Genomic DNA, 23,226 nt, shown 5'->3' on the forward strand with positions numbered 1-23,226 from the left:
ATATTTCGACGGTCAAGCCGTCCTTTTTCGGGGAATTAAATGAAGAAATGGAAACTATTTACAATGTTTATAGTGTGAAAGCGTTATTGGAAACTTGATTCAAGTGCAAAATTTAAAACTTCAACAGACCAATAGGACGATTTTTTTTATGTTCAACATACGTTGGTAAAAGCAATGATGATGAAGACGATAGCAAAGACGTTCTGGCTATTTTTCGCATTTCTGGTAAGTAAACTATGAGACCCAAGATAGTTTCATGACACGATAAACAGTGTAAACAATTGTTAGCAAGCATAATTAAACTGCGAAATTTCGAGATTAGTGATTACGTTGTGAAACTTATCCCAATCTCGTTAAACGAACTACAAATTCTCTTTCCCGGCAAAGGGAAGAAAACACAACCACGTTAGTTACGGTTGTTATTTATAAATAAATGAAGTTTGTGAAAAAAAGAAACTGATGCAAAAAGGAAAAAAAGAATCAGGAGCTATTAGTCCTTAAAAAAAATTAAATAAATAAAAAATAAAAGCCACATCTTAAACCACGCAATTTAAACAAAGTTATCGCATATCGCTGATAATGGACTTGATATTTTACTCATGCCTTGATGCACTCATTTCCAAGCCAAACTAAGCCAAGCTATTGGTAGTCTTAAAACGTATTCTTTTTTCATGCAAAACAATTAAATTAGTTAACTTTACTTCCTGTATATTTCCTTGGTTAAAGACTAGTGATTAAGTAAAGAAAATGGCAGTGGTTGACATAATTTCTCGCAAAGATACTAAAGTTAATAAAGGACATAATATTTAGTGCCCGTGGCGTTCTAGCACTGAAACAATCGAATCAATAACGTCACATAACCCGGGGAGAGGTAAGTGTGACACACATTTATTTTGCTCCAATTCTATGATACACCTCGTAAATAAATAACGGATAAAGGTGCATAGGTACCACTGAACTTAAATAAAACAATTATTTGAGGGCGTGAAGGATAAAAGAGGATGGTCGGTTTAGATTAACGTTTTGTCTCCAATAACTACTGTTTCTAAATAATTAATACCACTGAGAATTGGTAACTGCAAGTGGTGCAGGGTTGGAGTAACAAAGCAACATATGCACTTTACCGGGCCTTCTTATAAGGCTCTGTCCGCACTACTGAATACGGATACAACAACAACAACATAAGCTTATTTGCATGACTATTTGAAGATACAGTATTGCAAAAGCTTTAAGATAAAGTTACAGTTAGTATTAATAATTAATAGGGATAATAAGTCAGTTAAATAAAGGAAACAAACAAGCAAAAAAACAATGATTACAATGCAATGATTACAATGGTCATTCAAGTGTCATAAATTTGCGAAAACGGAGATATTTGAAAACACCATATAAAATGTTCTTTAGTCCACAACAGCTAAAACGGCTAAGATGTCCGTTGTCTACTCCAATGGGAAAAAAAAACGTAACGTCCTCAGCGCTGTCAGTGTTGACGGTGTCTGTGCCTTTTTTACGCCGTTTTTTCTTTCCGGTAGCTTTTCGCGGGTTTGACCAGGACTAGTGATAGTGGTTGTGGCGAGAGGTGACACTATACTGTTCAATGGCATCTTTGAGTTAAATCTGTAACCTTTTCCCCATTTCCTTATGTGTTCCTTAGATTAAGAGCTAGATTAACTACAACCCAGGTAAAAACGTCTTGGGACACCTGTGGGAATTAGGCACAAAGACGCACTTTGATAAAAAATAACTCATATTCTACCTCTTAAAAAAGCCTGGGGATGTTGTTATAACGTGCTATTTCTGCTGTCCGCCTCTTCCCCCAGCAGTGTTGATTGTGTTGAATTAAAAATTGAATGCATAAAGTCAACACTGCACAAGGGAGAAGGGGGGGGGGGGGGGGGGAGGGGTAGGAAAGATGCTTAAATTTAAGGAGCTATTACGTTAGTGTCCCAAGAGTTTTGGCCAGACTTGTTGTTACTTTTTCAGATATAGAGGATATTACATGGCCGCGCGGAGATACGAAATTTCTCTTCGAGTATTTACGGGTGAGCGCACCGAACGAGTGAAATATTTTTTTCAACACAAGAAGAGAAATTTCGTATCTCCAAGCGACCATGTAATACTTTGGTCTGAAAGGTGCGGTTTATTATGAAGCCATAGCAATGGTGATATTTTCACATGTGAAGATAACATGTTATTTTCACATGTGAAGATATCAAGTTTTCGCGCGAAAGCTCACTTGGTATTTCATTGGTGTTTATATAATAAATGTTATTATTATTCCACCATTATGTCATTTTACCATATAAGGTCAAGAGAACGAGCAAAATACGAGGCCATAATACACCGTAGTGTCCTGGTTTAACCGGTTTCTAACAGGGCGAATACCGGCGGATGCAAAAGGAGCAACTGTGGCTGACAGAATTAGGATGTTTTGGATACTCTCATTAGAAAATAGAAGCCAAAATACCATTTTTCTTTTGCAGTAAAATAATTAACCTCTCATTCAATGGTTTGGCATATAATACGCGCGAACATTTTGCTAATTGTTAACGTCATTCTCACAGACAGAATCAGGATGTGTCTGAATACTCTTACCAAAAAATAGAAGCCAATTGCCAGACAATTTTTTTTTTGGTAGTGGAATAATAGGCCTCTTATTCGATGGTTTAGCATATAATACGAGCGGACATTTTGCTCATTGCTCGTATTTTTCCTCGCCCCTGCGGGGCTCAGAAAAATACTACGCAACTCCCAAATTATCCGCACGTATTATATGCTAAACCATCGAATAAGGTGTATATATTATTTTTTTAGGACGTGCGATCAAATGGAGAGCAAGGTAAAAGATGACTTGATAAGTATATATACCGTACGATGTATGATGCATTAACTTACAGCATGTCTACTCTTTTGAGGTGACTGTAGTTTGGGACAAGAGACAAAATCTTTATTCCCTGATACAGTGGCACCTCGATACAGCGAACCTCTATATAAGGAAGTCATCGGTATAAAGAACGATATTCCAAGACCCAGTAATTGAAAATATATGGAATAGTACTTCGATATATAACAAAACCTAGTTCTTCGTACCCAACATATTTTCACAAGACGAAAAAATGGATTTGCACAAATTTGCTCCTTGCAAATATATGTCGCAAAGATATAAATACTGAGAAGTAAGTATATGGCAAACATGGTAAATGCCACATTTCCCCCGTTATTTACACCCCCTGTTTTATGGTATGTTTGTACCATCTTTGCCCCATGTTTACTCCTCAGTATTTATAATACATATATTATTTCTAGGCTTCTTTGCGACTCATTTTTAAGGACCAAATTTGTGCAAATCCATTTTTAAGTCCAGTGTTTGTCAGTCGTTTGGCACTTCGTTAAATGGAGCTTCCATTGTACACTGTTTTAGAGAGGCTACGTCACGTGGATATTGCTGTTTTGGCTAAATTAAAAGCTGAAGTCCGCATTACTTGCGGTGCCTTTAACCCTAAACAAAATGTTACTGTTGAGTTATGAAGAAGATATTAAACAAACTGTTTACTTTTTTTTGTTAGTGCAATAATCGCACAGCAGTTCAATAAGTACACAACAGATCAATAGCCACACCAGTAGTTCAATGACCACACATTGGTTCATTGAGCGTAAACTACATGTAGCTGTGGCAAAAATAGCCACAAATACGTTAGTTATTTTTTAATAAGAATGCCTAGTATTAAGTAAGTGGTAAATACTCATTTAGCTACGGTACGAGAACTAAATTGAGAAATAGCTATGTTACACTGTTATTAAGTTCTAGTGAGCTCACTAATATAGACAGGAACAGAGACTGATGTTAATTTAAAGATTTTAGTCTGCTCAGAAGGTCAGTCATTCTCATCAGTTAGTCAGTCATCAGTTTTTATTAGGGAACACTAGTGATTTTTGCAGGCACAGCAAGCATAGCATTAAAATTTGAAAGTTGGGCCAACTTTTTCAAGGGTCAATCCACTTCTATCCTTACCATCCGTTAAAACAGACTACAGAAAAAAAATTTCAATACTTAATTAAATATAGTCATAAATAACAAAAATGGACCGTTATTTTTGGAATTCAATTGAGATGCGAAAAAAGATTTAGCTATATACCATATATCTGGCATATAAGCACTAATAACAACTGAAAAAAAAAAACACTAACACATATTAACAAACAGTACACTTAGAGAAAGTGAAAGTACAACACCGCAATCACTGTACAAGAATTGGCTCATTGGGCAAATGTAAAACGAAATACAACGGGTCGACTTTCGAGCCCCGGATACTCCTTATACCTGAACGAAGAATGTTCCAAAGTGGGGGACCAACACGAGCGAAGACCCTGTCGCCAAAGGTCTTACACTTTGTTTTTAGAACATTTAATTCATACGTGGTATTAGATCTCAGTAAATGGTAGGAAGCACTCTCCTTAAAACTTAGAAATTTCTTCAGGTAGACAGGTAGCAGGTTTTTAAATTGAATCCGGTAGGGCACTGGTAACCGATTAAAAAAGGACTATAGTGTGATGTGACTGGATAACAGGCAGACAATGTGTGCAGCTGCGTGTAGAATCCGCTGCAAGCGATCATGTTGGTATTTTGGAATGCCATAGAACAGGGAGTTGCAGTAGTCGAGATGACGGCGGAGATGTCACAAAGGCGTTTACCAGGACTTTGGCAGCATCTTCCGATAAATACTTCCGGATCTGTCTGATGGAATATAGACCATTTTGCAAGCTTTGCTCACATGAATGCTCATGGAGAGATTCCTTAGTATCGAACCATGCTCAGAGATTGCGGGCGCTGGAAATAGGCTTGATTTCAGAATCAGAATGATTTCAGAATGACCGATTTGAGCTGGACCTTGTTCAACTGTCGGCGGGATAAGAAACTCCGTTTCAAGGTAGCGACTAGCGTGACGTAGCCTCTGTGATCTTCGCAGAAGTCACCTAAATAACTTGACCTCTTTCAGCAAAGTTTTTTCATTGGCCTGCTAAACTGGCACGTGAAATTTATACCTTGCCCTTTGTATATCTCATGTGCCGTAACACAGACTTAAGTTTCAACTGTAACTGTATAAAATCACTTAATGCAAACAGGCAAAAACCAATTTAATGTCATTTTGTTTTTCTTTTGTCAATGCAATAGAATGCGATAAAGCTCTCGGAATGGAAAATGGTTTAATTGCTGATGGACAAATAACTGCATCGAGCTACTTAAGCGGCAGTCATGAACCCTTTTTAGCCAGACTACACTTAAAACCGGTTCCTTTAGGTAGAATAGGAGCATGGTCGTCCCTCTATAATGATTTAAATCAGTGGCTTCAAGTCGACGTTGGGCGTCAGTACAATGTTTCACGTATAGCAACACAAGGAAGAGAGGACATTAGTCAGTGGGTTACCAAGTACAAACTGCAGTTTAGTGAGGATGGAGTCATGTTTTATAACTATACGAATGAACTTGGACAGATAAAGGTGAACACACTTTCCTTGCAAAAGTAAATAGAGCCTGGGAGAACAGGGTTTACTTATTGTGGACCTCTGATACCCTAACCCTAACCACAAATTCCTTTATTTAAGTTTAGCACGCAGCTACATGTAAGACCGTATAATGTGTGCTTAATTATAGTTAAGCTGGTTGAAGAATCGCGCCGGTGATTCGTACGTACATAACTAAGATTATCATTTACCTCTTCATTTAATTTCATATCGAAAACCTCTGTATGATATATTTCATATACATAAGAAACTATTTTAGTTGAAATTACTCTCTTAGCGATATTGTCTTTTGCTTTTTGGTCATTTTAGGAATTTACTGGGAACTCAGATTCAAGCACAGTTGTTTCAAACCAACTAAAACCTCCAGTCTGGGCTCGATACATTATCATCCTGCCACTGGCCTGGCATGCGCACATATCCATGAGAGTTGAACTGTACGGTATCACGAACGGTAATAACTTGATAAATCAGAGGGAGTGGGGTTCGTTACCCATATTTTTTATCTGAATTTCAAAACTCCTTGTTTCACATGCTGAGGAAAAAATGCCCTCCCTGCATGTGAGTATTTCAGTAGATGACTGTATATTCGCATTTGTCTTGTTCACTGTCGCAGTTTCTCCAGTAAGACCATTCAGTCCTTTAATTTTATATCCCTTGGTAGTACCAGGTTTGTATTGATTAATGTCTTAACACTTATGGGAACCATTAACCTGAAAGTTTGGGCCAAACCAATGCACGAGAATGCAAAAATTTCACTTCCAGTTGAGGTGCGTCGCTTAAAGACGTCTAGCTCCCAGATATGTCGCTGGAAAACTAGCCTAAAAATTTGCAATTAAAAGTGCTTGAGTGAGACGTGACGATGACCCTCCATGAATTGAAGTTATCTTAAACCAACTGCTTTGCGCTTGGTAAGGCTTAGTATTTCTTCGCTCAACTTTTTCACGATGATATCTCAGCGATATTAATTACCGCAGCGTTTATTTTGTACTTGTTAATTAACCCTAAATTTTGGCTGTTTTTTAAGATGGAGAAAAACCTCTTGGAATGGAGAGTGGTACAATACCGGACGATCAAATCACTGCATCCTCGTCTTGGGATGAATATCATAGTCCGTACCTTGGCAGATTACACTTAGATTCTATTTATGCGTGGCCAAACCACACAGGTGGATGGACATCTGGAACGAATGATCTCAATCAATGGCTTCAAATTGATCTGGGCATCGAATATAACATAACTCGTGTGGCAACACAAGGAAAACAAGAACTCCCGCATTGGGTTACCAAGTACAATCTGCAATACAGTGACGATGGAGTCACGTTTTATACTTGTGTCGACGAACAATGGCAGGCAGAGGTAACTATAATTGGTTGTACATGTGCATTGAGCCCACAAAAACGCTATGTTATGAGATGCTGAAGCATGAGGACGAGGGCTAAAATTTGTACAAGTATTATTCTTACCATTACTTATTACAGCTATTTTAGCATTATTTTTCACTTTTCTATTGCCTAAAAGCCTCTTTCCCAAACTTTTTCCAACAAGGATAAATCGATTTAACGAAACGTCGAATACATTATAACTATGTTTTGCAACACTATGCAAAAACGGTTGTGAAGGAACTACTAGTAAGGTCTCAACTGATTGGTCGCATAAAACAATGACATGTCATTCTTTCAATTATTTCAGTATTGTTTGGGGTCAGGGTAGGCACCATTAGTGACTTCTCTTCCTAGCTGCTGCTACATGCTGCAAAAATAAATGAAACAAAAACTCATCAGAACCTTCATTTTTTTTAGGAATTTGCCGGGAATACTGACCAGAATACTGTGGTTTCTAATAATCTTAGTCCGCCAATAAGAGCACGTGTGATACGCTTTCGACCACTACAGTGGAAAGATTTCATTTGCATGAGGGTGGAGCTCTATGGCTGTACAGAAGGTAATCATAACTGTAGTGGGTCTTCATAAAGTTAATTTGATTTATTGACTTCATTACGGTTACTTAACGTCGAGACAGGGGCCGATGAAACAGGACTTGTGTCGCAACAGAGTAGATCAACCTCTTAATTACCCACCCACCTGACCCATCAATGGTTGACCAAGCCACTGGGGTTACGCCACCTACTCTCTTCAAACCAGAAGAGTTAAATCAGAGAACGTGTTCTGTGAGAGCTGTCTGCTGTCTTAAACAAACCTAAACAAACAAACAAAAACAAATATAAATCTAAAATAGGCAAATATTTGAAGCAAACTCGTTTTCCTTATCCAAAAAAATTTAGAATGTCATCAACCTCTTGGCATGGCGAACGGTGCAATACCAGAATTGCAAATTACGGGATCAACGATATGGAGTACCTATCATCTCGCAAGTTATGGAAGGTTATTTTTCAAATTGCATAGTGCAGCATGGGTAGCCCAAGTTAATGATGGTAACCAGTGGATCCAGATTGACCTAGGTGGACAGCACATCAAAGTAACACGTATAGCAACACAAGGAAGATATGCATGTTGTGACCAGTGGGTTACCACCTATAAGCTTGAGTATGGCAATGATAAAGTGCACTTCCATTACTACAGGACACAAGGACAGGCTGCTGACAAGGTAAAACAAATTTAATTCAGAAACAAAGCTTTGACCAACATAATTATGGGATGCTGGAAAAACGTGGGCCTAAATGTTAAAAAAAAAGCTTTACATTTGTAATGATGTGCTAACCTTTTCTTCAAAGGGACGTTGCTCAGTTTGCAAAACCAAGGGAATCGAAGGTGGGGAGGAGGGAAGCTTATTGGAGAAAGTGTTCCTGGATATTCTGACGGACATTCATGAGTAAATGTAAATTTTCTTTTTGGGGGGGATGTCTTTGAGCTTAGCTGTTTTGACAGGTCAGGGGGAGGAAGGATTTCATCCACACGAGGCTCAACTCTTGGTTTTCTCGTGCCTATGGTTGTACTATGACAAACTTTTTTTATTTTCCTGTACTGACTTTGTTTATGGATTTGTTTTAACACGCTGTTTCGAATTTATTGATGCGTTTGCTGGATATGTGATTTTGTGCAAAGCAGCTGTCAATGTTCATAAGGTGGTTTTCTCTTTTTTCCCTTCTCGCTGAAGGTTTTCACAGGAAATACAAACCCAGACACCGTGGTTTCACACGAGCTGGATCCACCTATTAGGGCGCGTTACATCCGTTTCCGACCTTTGACATGGCAGAACCATATTTCCATGAGGATAGAGTTATATGGCTGTGCTCAAGGTACGTAAGAGGCTTGTCAAAAAATTCCCTTTATACTAAGAATACAAATACACTGAATGAAATGAAAAAGACATTTTTGGGTGCTCAAGCAAGGCGTGGCTTTAAACGGATTTTCCAGTTTTATAAAGAGTGGTGGTACCTCGTAAATTGCATTGAGAACAATGTCAATGTCAATGTCAATGACAATGCCAATGACAATAACAACGTGAATAGCAATGGCAATGGCAATGACAAGGTCAATGTCATTGTGAATGATAATGACAATGACAATGATAATGAAAATGTCAGCGGCAAAGGCAATTGCTATGACAATGGCATTGAAAATTTTAATGTCAATGTCAACGTCAATGTCAATAACAATGACAATGACAATGTCAATGTCATTGTCCATGACAATAATAATGAAAATGTCAATGGCAATGATAATGACTGTGACAATAACAATTACAATAACAATAACCATAACCATAACCATAACCATAACCATAACTATAACAATAGCAATAGCAACAGCAATAACAATGACAATGACAGTATAAATGAAAGCAGGACCAGTTGTCTTTTTCATGGTAGAATGTCAGGATGCCCTTGGAATGGAAAGCGGTGCAATTGCGGATTCACAACTCAGTGCCTCTTCGCAGTGGGATGCATATCATTCTGTGCAACAGGGAAGATTAAATTTTCGAGAAGTTATCGGGGAGCTGTCAGGAGCCTGGGCAGCTGGAGTAAACAATGCCGATCAGTGGCTGCAGATCGATGTCTTGGGTTTTAGAAAGAGGTACACCAGGATAACGCGAGTAGCCACTCAAGGAAGAGATTTCTCTTATAGCGTACAACGTGTAACCACATACAAGTTGCAATACAGTAACGATGGAGTAAATTTCCAGTACTACAAGGAACGTGGACAACCAACAGACAAGGTAAAATAGTATAAACCCTCAGAGGGAACTTTTAAATTCTTTGCCCTTTGTTCACATACACCTTACTTCAGTTTGTATGCGAAGTTGAATCAAAATGACACTCTTTGATAAATATGCGTATCGAAAAAACGTTAACGGATACCTTAAGCGGTGAAACCCGCCCCCTCCCTTTATGTGCTAGGGTTAAGACGCTTTTGTCACGGCTAGATTTGAAATTGTACCCGCTACGGACGTCGCACTTGTTATTTATACCCTTAAGTATGTTACCATGAAAAATTCTTTCATATCAACGGGTAAGCCAGCATGATTTTACTTTCTGCGTGGAGACATCCCTTTTTGGAGACTATTACTTTTAAAGTCGTTTTCCGACCGTGTTAATTACAGAATTATATGAACTACTAAAGAAAGAACACAGAGGCGGAGTGTTGTCCGTATGGTGGTGGATTCTCGTGCAACCCATTGTTAAAAGAGGAGACTGGTTATGAAAGGAGGAAAAAAAGAAAGATAAAAACAACAATTTTGCATTTTATGTTGGAAGCTTCGACGAGCGACGTTTTTATTGGCAAGTAATATCAAAATGGCAGGAATGCTATTGAATTTTGTGCACCTTCAAGTCCATAAAAACATAAAACAGAAGAGTCTGAAGGGCTTTATAACCGTTCTACTCTATTTACCATGTCAAAATGGACTGTTGTTGGTTTATAAACTAAAAACAATTTTGATTTCCTATCTATTTTTATTGAGGTATTTGCTGGAAACTTTGACCAAAATTCTACGGTTCATCACGACCTTAATCCACCAATTAGCGCTCGTTACGTCCGTTTTCGACCCATGACATGGAATCACCACATATCAATGAGGGTGGAAATCTACGGCTGTGCGCATGGTAACATAAGATGTTATTTTTTATGGTATGCAGCATACTAATAATTCTGACTGGATCAATTTCTTTAACCCTCAAATTATTCTCACTATAATAATTCTCAAACGAATTTTGGGGAAAAAATCTTCTGCACAAAAATTTATTGATTTAACAACGAAGTTCATGTTAAAACAGCATATTCTTCAAAATTAGTTTTAATTAGCTTTTCGCTTGATTGAAGTAAAGCCCCATTGTTGATAAAAAGTGTTCATCCAAATTTTCAGTTTTTAAGACCGAATCCTTAGCTGTCCTAGAAAAGGTCAAATCGTCCATTATGTAAATATAGATAATATATAAATGAACGATATTGGTTTGCGATTAAAATTAAAGTGAGCAGACTTAAACACTGTTTTTGCAGAGTGTACCTCTCCAGCAGTTGGCATTGAGAGAGGAAATATTCTGGACTCTCAAATGCAAGCTTCAACCGGGAATGCATCACTGGCTCGGCTAAATGGCGCATCAGCTTGGTGTCCTATGAGAGAAGGTCTTGGTGAATACATACAGGTGAAAAGCAACAATATTTGAAATGCTATATATGACCATATATTTCACAAAGTGAGAACACAGTCGTTATAGTTAATAACTCATTTAATTATGAAATTATTACGTTTAGATTGATCTTGGTCGACTGTACCGCGTTTGTGCCGTAGCCACTCAAGGAAATCCAGGAACAACTAAGTATTTCTTAAAAAAATACAAATTGGGTTGGTCCAATGACCTGATTACATGGGAAACAAGCGTTGAGGTATGGATAACAGAATGAAGACAAATTTTGTTTTAAGGAAAATTAATGATGTGCAACACGTACGAAGTTACTATAGCTTAGGACTACAATCAAATTACAGTGGAATCGCTCTTTTGGGACACCTCTAATCAGGGAACACAGATTTTGGTCCCCGAAAAATGTCATCACGTCATCTTTGTATCTGTTACCTATATTGAACGGACACCTCTATTAAGGGGAACGGGACACTATTTCTAGGTCCGAAAACCAATTAGGGGGCACCTCTTAGGGCTCAAAACGTGAATGACCACAAAAAGTGTTGGTAAGTTTAAGTGCACACTAGTCTCAATGAGGACAGCGATCATATAAATCGATGTACAGTGTACTGTACTTGTGGGAAGTAAAGCACAATATCGCGGAGATAGGTAAATCATGATTTTTATATATATTATCTAGCTGCTTGAAATAATGACTGCAGCAGATTCCGAGGCAGAATAGAAGGAAAAGATTTGATCTGTTGGTTAATTATTAGCAAACTCCAGCACAACCTCCAGTCAGGTGACACCTCTTTTCAAGGGACACTTGCTTTTGCCCCGAGGGCGTCCCCTGAATAGAGGTTCTACTGTAGACTAAAATTGATCAAGTAGCGAAAAGTTTAGAAATGTTTGCTGACAGTTCTTAAACAACGAACATTTCTCTCATCATATTGCTGCGTTATATTCGTATAGTATACAGTTGTCTCTATTCGCAGGTTTTAAAAGGAAATACTAATTGGGTAGACGTTGTGAAGAATTCTATTCCAGCGATTTACGCTCGATATATTCGTCTTTACCCTGTGAGTTGGTATATCAGAGGATGCATCAGAATGGAGCTTTATGGGAAGCCTTGGTCAGAAGGTGATACATTAAAACGTTTTGCCTTATGCGGGCTTCCTACGTTAACTATTTTCGATATAGAACTTGACAAGAATCATGTTTGTGACACTGTCAAAGCCCTGGGAAAACCTTCGGGATCTTTTATCATTTTCCCTACAGATTTTGGGCTCCTTTGGTTCCATAGTTTTAGGGTAATGGCTCAGTCTTCTTTATGAATGACATATTTAAGCAAAGACAGCATATCCTACATTGCTTATTTCCCTAGCTATAGACTTGGTTCTAAAACTGATAGAAGATAATAGGCAATAAAAATCGTTCAAAAATTATTACCTCTTTCAAGAGATCTGCTTTATTTTTTTGTTAGTCTTGTTTAGTCGTTTGGCCGTCCCTACCATGGCAAAAGCCGGACATATGTTCCCCCTGATACTGTTACGTAGCTTAAAAGACAATGACTCTAGAGATGATGCTAATTACAAACACTTGTCAGCGACTCCTTTTATTCAGTTTTACTTTTTTGTCTAGTTCCAGCCGAGTTATTTGCCCCAGTGGCTCCTGATAAGGCCTTACTCGGTCACGTGAGTTCCACGTTGAATAACACCAACGTCATGGAGTGCTTTAAATTGTGCTTAGTAACCACGCAGTGCAAGTCTTTCAACTTCTGCCATCAGTTGAAAACGTGTGAAGTCAGCGATTCCACAACCACAGGCTCAGCATATGGACTTAAAGATCAGCAAGGATGTAATTACTACGAACCTGAGTCTTACCAAGGGATTACTCCTTGATGAAAATTCAGAAACATAAGTAGTATAGTGTGCACCACTTAGGCACCGTTTCAACTTTGCTCCGCCTTGAAAACCATGTCAGATAGAGCTTTGGTTCACACATAACACCGGTCATTGCCGAGCAGTCCCTGTGATAGCAAGGTGTATAAAGGTCTTACAGGAGCAGCACCGGGCAGTTCTTGAAAGTTTATCGTCACATATCGGACAGGTTTCTGTGCCGCTCTTCGTGGCAATGTGAACAGGTGTTCATACCAGGCTGGAGAACTCCCGGAGTAGTCAATCGATAAAAATCGGTAAATCTGATTTGATTGATATCTATTGTATCGATCAATCGATAGAAATCGATGATACACCCGTTTCCTTTGTTGATCAGTTGTCACTAGTAAGTGGATGTATTTTCTCAGCTATACTATAAGTATTTAACTTATGCCAAAAAACATCAATGTCGGACTTACCGTTATAAATCGTTAAAATAATGAAAAATCTATAATATCGATTTGACACAGCAATTTAGTTTATCGATTTTCACCGATTTCCGTTATCAGTCGATCAAAATCACTTGATTGCTATCGATTTTTATCGATTGACTACCCCGGGGATCGAGCACTTTTCATGTGGACATGATCAGCAATCCGGAATAGAGCGATTTCAATCAAGTGGCCAGCATCAATGCAAAGTTCTGGAGTAAAAGAAAGTGGTTGCATAGGAAAATGGTCTAACTCACAAAGAATTTGTTTGAAACACCAATATGGCCGCCGATGGCCGCCGTGACGTCATGTGAAAACGCTTAATTCGTGTTTTTGAATTCAATTAAGTAAACGTAAGCTATAAAATAAATTACCTTAACACTGATGACGTCAACAAATGCCCAGATTCTCCACAATTACGCGCCTTCATGGGTTTGTCTATGTTTTCTTTTTTGTGGCAGAAGTTTTCTCGTATGTCCATGAAAGATCTCGAGAAAGCGTGAAACTTATACAGCAAATCGAACTCAGTCCTCAGTGACTGATGGAGCACCTTCCAGGAATTTCAAGAATATAATACTGAAGCAATGACAATAAAAATTACTGTATTTGTTAAGGTTATGCAGTTGACGTCAAACGTTGCATTAAAATATTCTAATTACGCCATTGTTCCAAATAAGCGCTCTAGACCCACCACGTTTTGACGAGGACCGGTTACTGAGAATCGGTCGGCACTTCTGACTGAAAGTGAGCGCCGCCTGAATAGAGCTGTAAAGTTAGTTTTGTCACCAAGTGTGAGAGTGATTTGTTGAAAGCTGACGATGAAATTGGCTCATATTGAAAGTCGCCGTGATAAACGTCTGTTAAATGTCGTGACTTTACAGATACATGTGCATTCGCTAGCTTCAGACGTTTTACTTTCAAACTTGGCAGGTATGGCACTTTGAGTTGTGTCAATTCTTTCCTTGTAAATAAGGCACTGTCCGAGAAAATGGCCACGAAAAATTTTAAGATGAAGGGTTTTAAAGTTTTTTTCTGTTCCCTCTATTTTAATCTTTAATCTTTTCGAGTTACATCCTACTTTTTTATAAAGCATGTTTACTTACTCCCGGGCGATAAAAATGGTATGCTGCTGTAGACCCCCTTTGTCTACAAATGAAAAAATATCTGATTGACTGACATATTGGCTTTATGAGTCCACAGATACCCCAAGCTCACGAGTGAGAATAGCTGTTTCACAACAGAAATATTGTAAGGGTTCGTATGGGGAATTATTTATCGTTATGTCTCCTTGTCTTAGTCTAAGGTGTTTCCTTAGCATTTTTATCCGTTTCAGGGTGAATTCAGCGAGTTGTAGTTCTGTCGCACCGTTGTAACAACGGCAGAGCAAAATCTCGCTGGAATCGCCCTGAAACGGCCAAAAATGCTAAGAAAACACCATGAATTTAGACAAGGAGACAAGGTAAGGATTTCTGATGTATTTTTATGATCATTTTCGACCCCTAAATAACGATAGCTGAAATCTCGATACAAAGCCTTACAATATTTTTTTTATTCAACAACGATTCTCACTCGTCAAGGATCAGCCCTGTAATTAAACTAAACAAGTAGTCTAGTTATCAGCCTAGTCGTAAAAAGACTTCCTGAAGTTCAAAGGTGTCCGCTTTGAGGCAAAAAGGAAGGAAAAGTCAAGGAATTCAAATTAAATAAAAAGTAAAATAACTGTTAAAGAGAGAACAAGTAACAAGATGTTACGACATGTTATCCTAAAACTGAACTGTAAAAAATTAAATTTTTCATTATAACCAAACCTCCTGAAAAGTTTATTGCGCTCAGTTTGCCAGGCTCTGTATCTAATTACTTTTTGCTGTTTATTGAAAAAAAAAAAAAGAAAAGAAAAGAAATTTCGTGTTACCTGGCTCTCGAAAAATTTAAACAACAACAACAAAAACCATAAGAAAGCAACAACAATACCGCAACAAAACACAGGTTGTTTTCCTGACGCTAAAGATGCATTTCTTCATTTATAAACGTCTCCTGTTGCTAGCAATTTATTAGCGCCCACCATGGTGCCTTAACAACAACTTAAAGTTATTATTAGAAACGAATGTTCTTGTTAAGGCAACAGCACTTCAGTTTTTCATCCAAAGTATTCTGGCTATAATATTAAGTTATATTTCTTTGTGCCTGTTATTTCAACCCGTTTGCCTTGCTTGTCGACTGAATGATGGCGGAAAGAGATCTTTATGTTGTGCTAACAAGTTAGAAGAAAATTAACAAGATGCCAGCAGTACTCGCGTGGATAACGTTCGTAATTCTGGTAGGTATAGATTAGATTTTCATGCAACTTAGTCGGCTGTTCGACGTCTCTTGCTGATTAGCTGTATCTCAGTTTTAATGGAACGTTAAACCAAAATTATCACCCCTTTTATATTATTTAGGAATACAGGTTACACAATTGGCATTTAATGTGTTTTTTTAGGGTTAGTATCTCAGTGTAGAAAACACACAATTTTTGTTTCTGATAACAAATCGTTATGAGAAAAGGCTAGTAAAGCAAATTTAACAAGTTGGTTTTCTTTTACGCTCATGTTATTGCTTCACTGCAGGGAATTGAAGTCAGCTTTGCAAAGTTTGTCATATACATTGGCAGGATACAAAGTAAAACATGATCTTCAACTGAAATGTTAAAAGTAGAAAGTACGCAACGCTTCTTTTTTTCTACTCGAGCCTGTTTTAAAAACAAACTCTGCGCAAAGAAATATTAATGAAATTGTTCGTTAAATAACGCCAAAGTAATCATGGGCGAAAAAAGGTGGCCAAATTAAACAAAGGGAAATATGGTCTGTCCCACAAAGTTTCTAGCTAATAGAATAGTGTCCGTTAGGTTTCTCATACTTTCTGCTCTTCATTCCATTCACCAAATAAAAATCATGACTGAGACAAACCTTCTTACCCGGTTGGTTAAGCAAACAAACAATTCAGCAAAAACTTGCAGTTAAGCAAACAAATCTACTGTTTTTTAAAGTCCAAAAAGGATGGCAAGAATACGCGAAAATGTTTCTCAATAAGTGGCAACGTAGTTATCGTTCACACTCTACAAAGGTAGCTTGGAAGAGTCCCTACTACCTAGTAAGTAAGGACGTTAAAGACTCGAAAATATTTTAAATGATAAATAAATTAAAACAATTATAGAATTCGGCTCTCGTATGAAACATAGTTAATTGAGTGGAATGGTTATGAAACCCGTCAGACTGCTTTGTTATATGTTTTTGTGGACCTGAAAGTGCACAACGTTCAAAAGAATTCCTATCATTTTGATTGTATTGACCAATAAAAACGTTGCATTAATTTATTCCGTAACAATTTGCCAACAGAAAACAAAGGATTGTGCACTTTCAGGGTGCTTCCAACATAAACTGCAGCACTGTTGTTTTTATCATTGATGTTTGCCGCTTTTCATAACCAGTCTCCTCTAATAACTATGTATGAAATGAAGAGCCAATGTGGATCTCATTCAAACGGTTTTGCGAGGGGATGATAACTAATTCATTCTGACTTAAAATTAAATTTTTAATTTTTTTTACAGATCAGGACATCAAACGGAGACCAAGGTATGAAAGGAGTTCTCTTTTATCGTCAATCATGGTGTTGACGAAAAATACCACAGTAAACTATCTCTAAGACGGATACCTTGAGGACCGGCACCAAAGTGTCCGTCTTAGAAAGATGTCCATCTTATAGAGGGTCAAATAAAGTGAGTAAAGAAAGGCAGGGACCAACTCTAGGTGTCCATTTTACTCAGGTGCCCGTCTAATAGAGGTGTCCGTTAAGAGTGAGTCAGCTGTACAAAATACCTTTTTATCACCTGGGTGGGATAGAGAGGGATCAATGGGAAGGCAGAAGGAGACTGAGTGGAAGTCAAAAAAGAAGGACTCTTGGGCACGTAAGAGGCCATTTCCGAGTTCCCCAGAGCCTCTGTATCAAAACAAGGTTAAAAGCTCGGCCTTTCACCGGAAAGGTTTGTGCACTTGGCCTCATTTTGAAAGTGAGGGTTTTTGGAACTCGGAAGTGGCCTATTCGGTGTGTGAAGGAAATAAGATAGAGAGTTGCCTGCATGCACTTTCCTGACTGGATCCTACACAAGACTGTCATACACGCTGTTAACTGTCTTCCCTTTCTGAATTTGATTAGAGTGTGAACAACCACTCGGAATGGAAAATGGAGCCATTGCCGACGGTCAGATCACAGCGTCATCCTTCTATAGCTACCACCACGCACCCCAGGCAGGCAGACTACGCTACAAGCACCTTTCACAACCTAGAATAGCTGGATGGGTTGCTTATCATGGCGATTTAAATCCATGGCTTCAGATTGATCTTGGTCTTCAGTATAACGTCACACGCGTAGCAACTCAGGGATGGAGGGCATATCCTCAATGGGTTACTAGATACAGTCTGAATTACAGTGATGATGGAAGCATTTTTCAAAGCTATATGGACCAGCAAGGACAGAGAAAGGTAAAAAAAAGTAGCATACATGAAATAGATCCCTGATTCCCATACGCATTTACAGGAAATTATGAACAAAATTTCAACACAGGAAGTTAACTCGCTGAGGGGTAAAAAATAGCTTAACTCATGACCAGCACAAAACCCTGTGGTCAGTGTCATCATCAGTATCATTATTTGTTCTACTATTACCTTATTATAGGAAATTAACACTCCATGAAATTAAGGTATTGGAAATTAACGCGACTTAAATTAATGCGAATTTAATGGAAAACGACTTTCGAATAAAGAAAATTAACGCGAAACAGGAGGTAGAGTTTCATAATAAAGGAAATTAACGCGATTAAGACACAGTTGGTGGTGACAACTGGATCAAATTTATTTCAACACTGGTGCAAAAAAATTCAAAACTGAACAAAACTAAGCTGACATCACTTTTGACAGCGACAACGATGAAGATGAACTCGAAATATTGTAAACCTTCCCCTTAGCTTTTGTAAAATATGACAAATAAAGGGTAAATGGAAAGAAAGAAAGCTTGTAGTTAATGTCAAGTTGGGTGGTAAGAATGTCTGAACAGGTTCCAAAATTGGGGTTAAAATACTGGAAATTAAGAGTGCGGAAATTAATGCTGCACTTAATTAACGTCGCGGAAATTAACGTTCAACAAAATTAACGCGACTTAAATTAACGCGAATTTTAACGATTCGCGTTAATTTCATGGAGCGTTAATTTCCTATAATAAGGTAACTTCGTCCCTCTCACTGGGTACCTGCGGACGTCGTTTTCTTGCGCGGTTTTTATCAAAACGTCGTTTTTACCACGAAATCGTCACATATCAAGAAGTGTTTTCCGAGGTAACGTTTCTAGGGAGTTTGAGCAACCAAGACGTTGACAGTGCAGCGACGTGAATTTTGGAAGATTTTTTTGCCTTCGTCAAACATGATCGAGAGATGGCAAAGCGATCGTCGCTTTAATCTGACGTAAGATTTTTGTTTTATCAATAGCGATCGTCGTGACTTCGATTTAGTCAAAAAAGACCATTCAGTCTCAACATCAGTATCGGCATCGATATAAGAGTCAGCATTAGAGACAATACATAATAATCCGTATTAGCATCGTCATGAGTATCGTTATGGCATTTTGGTTTGACTCAGCATCACCGTCAGGGCATCTTTGATTACTGATAATGACAGCAATGCTGGTGTCAATGCTGGTACTGATACTGAATCTGATAACGAAACACTGGCGTTAATTCTGGGTGATATTGACTGCTACTGACACTAGCGCTGATGCTGATCTCAGTAAAATCCTATTCTGAAGACGTTTATTTGATGAGAGACGTTTTGTTGAAACACTTTACTGCTGTTACGTTTATTGTACCTTGTGAGGAAAATCGAAGCACTTTGGCAATTCTGAATCATGCTTGTCAGAATTTTTATTCTAGAAAAACTTAAGTCCATCAGGTTGAGACATATAATTGAAAAGGGCTTCTCTTGTGTATTTCGGTAACTTACTACAGGACTATTTTCCAAACGTGTATCAGGTAAAAATTTCGAATTATGATAAATATCACAAGAAAAAAGAAAAGGATGCCAAAATTTAACAGATGCTTAATTATTTCGTTAAATATTTGAAATCAGTGTTTGAATCGCTCTATATTACAGGCTAAGCTTTAAGAGACAATTTTTCGCTGATTTTATTTCAGGAATTTGACGGGAACTTTAACCTAAACACTGTTGTCTATCATGAACTAGCCCCACCAATTTTGGCGCGTTATATCCGTTTTCTCCCACTGGCTTTTTATGGCGCGAGAGTTCTCAGGGTGGAGATTTATGGTGTAAAAGAAGGTAATGCAGAGGTTTTTATCTGAAAATTCGTACTGGCTCCCTTTACATTTTGCAAGAAAAGTAGATGGTGCAAGAGTTGAAAATATTATACAAAGCGAGAAAAATACAATGAGTACATCAGTTATTTCGTCTTACATCACTAACTGGCCGCTATGGAGAAGTTTTCATGCAGTTTGGACGTTTCCAATGATCCATCCCTTTATGGCAGACATTTTTTTGGACTAAGTATTTGTACGCCTCCTAATTATTTTAATTCTTTTTTTGTCTTTTTTGGTCTTTAGGAGGAGAGAAACCACTCGGAATGGAAAGTGGTGAAATTTCAAATGATAACATCACGGCATCTTCCTATTGGGCTGTGCACCATGAACCTTATTTGGCCAGACTCCATCTTCAACCAAGGTGGGTAGAAGCTCGCGGTTGGGCATCTGGCACTAATGACGTTAACCAATGGCTTCAAGTTGACCTGGGCATCAAATATGGCGTAACACGTGTGGCAACACAAGGAAGACCGGATTATCCTCAATGGGTTAAAAAATACAGCCTGCTGTACAGTGACGACGGAGTCACTTTTCATAACTACATGAACGAGCAAGGACAGACAAAGGTAAATATTCTAGACTTTCCAAGTGAACTGAGATTTTCACTATTATTTTTGTGTACACAACACAACAAGTGTACACAACCCTTCATTAAGGTGCCTGTGTGATGCAAGTAAGTCAGTGTGTTGCTTTGCTTTAGTCCAGCGTACTCGCGAGTTGCAAAGTCCTGTAGCTATCCCAAAACCTGCGTTCTGCTCGCCGTGTGAGTCGCCCATAGCTCAGTGGTTAGACTCCTACCAGCATCTTGAAGGTCGTGGGATCGAGGTCCTGCCGGGATTTCGGATTTTTTTTTTCCGAGCATTTCTTAGTTGTACCAAGAGACTATAAAGGGGACAGAGAGGGCATCCCCCATATACACCCTATTCCATAGGTAATTCGTCTCGAGTTATTTTTAGAATCGGGATAAAGTTACCTCGCGCGAGGCGTGGATGTTTCGTGGAGGTTTCGCATGACCAAACACCGTGCAAAACATGTCGGGCGAGAGGCAATGAAAGCGCAAAAAGATCGAGAGCATTCCTGAATATTGAAGCGAAATGAATCGTCGCTCACCTGGGAAAAAGGAATCGCTGGACTCTTTGTTGTCGTAACCTCAGTGCTTTAATAAAATGAGAAATTTCGCCGGTCTATTGAAACCGGTCGTTTGTACAATTTAGGGAGTTTAAGATCCAACGACGCGGACGACAACTAGAACGTCAAAAAAACAATAGGTTTAATTAGCAAAACAACAACTTCGCACGTGCAACACACGTTTTTGTTCATTTCTTTCCCGTTTTTGCACGACTACGACGTGAAAATGCCTAATTTCGCGTTTTATTGAGGACGTAAATAAGCAACGACGAAATTTTATTTCTCTTTCTGAGCTTGAATATGGTCCCTTGAAATTCATCTTTAGGAGGGTTCGCCTACAATTCACAAAGTAAGTGGGTCGGAATAATCGCTATAAAGACTGAAAAAAATAAACATCAAACCAGAAATTGCTCTCTTCAAACTGTAATTTATAAATGGTCCTGAGAGAATATTCAGTGTGTTAAGGATTTCCCTGCTCTACTGTTAGCTCTATACAAGAGAGGAAGGGCGATTCTTTTTTAATTTCGGTTTCGCTGACACAGCTTTCGCAGAAATCTCGCTGTAGTCGTTTTCGTCGACAAAAGGAATAGCAAAATCGCTCTCCGTGTCTTCCCCCATTTTGTTCTGCGTCATTTCGTGAAGGACGCGTGGCTCTCAGCGCGGAACACATTCGCGCTATCTGATTGGCTGTTGTCTAATCCCCCTTGAGATCTGTGGTGTTAAAAATAACCCGAGACGAATTACCTGTGGAATAGGGTGTATATGGGGGATGCCCTCTCTGTCCCCTTTATAGTCTCTTGGTTGTACTTAATATCTAGTCTTATTCTTATTCGTCTTCTTATTTTTATTATAATTATTATTCCTAGTGCTAGTGCTATAACTTGATTCTCGTGAAAATGAAATGATCAGCATGTCACGAGCGTGGCACAAAGATAACATCTGAGTCCCCAACAGGATTGGAACCTACGACCTCCCAAACACCTGGCGGGCCCTCTATTCACTTGAGCTACGGAGAACTCATGGAGAGCGAGGCCATATACTAGGTTCATATTTGACTCGCGTCCTGCATACTGCTAGGATCAGCAATGTCTTTTTTTTTTTAGGAATTTACTGGCAATACGGATTTGAACACGATTGTTTCTCACGAACTTATTCCACCTATCAAGGCTCGATTTATCCGCTTTCAGCCACTGGTTTGGCACGTTCACATTGCTATGAGGATAGAACTTTATGGTTGTACTCAAGGTATAAATAGTGTTCTCTACTTTAGAAATATAACATTCTCTTATCTGTATATCACATATCATAAATATAGCCAGATTTGAGAAAACACACCTCCCGAAATTTGAAGCTAGTTAAGTGAAAAAAGGCCAATTAAAAGCAGTTTTTTTCGTCTGAAAGGCCCGAAAATCACACTAGTGGAAGGAAATGAGGTAGGGTAACTTAATGTATTTTATGGCGCCATCGGTTACTCCATGATGTTTTTACACAGGAATGTCATTAACTTGCGCAGGAACAAATTGGTGTTGATGACCTTGGCAATTTCTCTTTGTCCAATAACTTTGAGTTATTTTAGTTATGTGCGTCATACCCTTACTTCAGTATGATTACGTCAAAGTTGACTTTTTATTGGTGGATTAAAACTAAGGAACGCATTCATTGGTTAATTCATGTTGTACAAGAAATAAGCCCTAACTCGCCTGTAACTTAAAATCACTGAGTCGTAACGTAATTATACAAGTTCTATGTCCTGTTGCCTTTATTGTTCATTGCAGAAAACAAATTGTTCCAGTTCCGGGTCACTGATTGGCTCAACCCTACTTTGCTTGTCCAGAATTCACCAAATTTCTATTGTTTTCTCTTTCATCCCAATAGTTTCTCTTTTGACCCTGCAGTTGTATTTCTGACTTTACACGACACAAGAGAAAAAAAAAAACACCAAAAAACCGTCTTCTACGCAAGCTACGTTACGCCATGAAAAACTTGTAGAAATTTAGTTCTTCCATTTATTTCAGCGTGTCTTTTAAAAGGTATTACAGTTAAGAGCTTAAAATATCTGCTTCCTTCTCTTAATATTCTAGAATGCCAAAGACCTCTTGGTGTGGCGAATGGTGCAATAACTGAACTGCAAATGACGGCCTCAACAGAATATAATAGCGATTTGGCCCCTATGTTTGGCAGATTGTTTTACCTGAGTGGATGGTCAACGGCTGTGAATGATGTTAGTGAGTGA

At 38.4% G+C, this 23,226-nt stretch overlaps 2 protein-coding genes across 2 annotated transcripts; both read left to right on the forward strand.

Annotated features, from left to right (window-relative positions):
- The first annotated feature begins 5,193 nt into the window (after window positions 1–5,193).
- LOC140929167 (lactadherin-like) lies at window positions 5,194–8,356 on the forward strand. Its single transcript, XM_073379036.1, has 6 exons — window positions 5,194–5,499; window positions 5,833–5,974; window positions 6,548–6,879; window positions 7,323–7,464; window positions 7,805–8,127; window positions 8,255–8,356. Exons 1-6 carry the CDS (start codon window positions 5,194–5,196, stop codon window positions 8,354–8,356), a joined length of 1,347 nt encoding a protein of 448 aa, XP_073235137.1.
- A 1,016-nt stretch (window positions 8,357–9,372) lies between these two features.
- LOC140929168 (uncharacterized) lies at window positions 9,373–23,226 on the forward strand. Its single transcript, XM_073379037.1, has 12 exons — window positions 9,373–9,699; window positions 10,444–10,585; window positions 10,980–11,125; window positions 11,235–11,366; window positions 12,097–12,241; window positions 12,743–12,795; window positions 17,056–17,080; window positions 17,661–17,986; window positions 19,686–19,827; window positions 20,109–20,431; window positions 22,097–22,238; window positions 23,075–23,226. Exons 1-12 carry the CDS (start codon window positions 9,373–9,375, stop codon window positions 23,224–23,226), a joined length of 2,055 nt encoding a protein of 684 aa, XP_073235138.1.

This window comes from Porites lutea, chromosome 2 (genome assembly GCF_958299795.1).
Source record: "Porites lutea chromosome 2, jaPorLute2.1, whole genome shotgun sequence".
NCBI lineage: Eukaryota > Metazoa > Cnidaria > Anthozoa > Scleractinia > Poritidae > Porites > Porites lutea.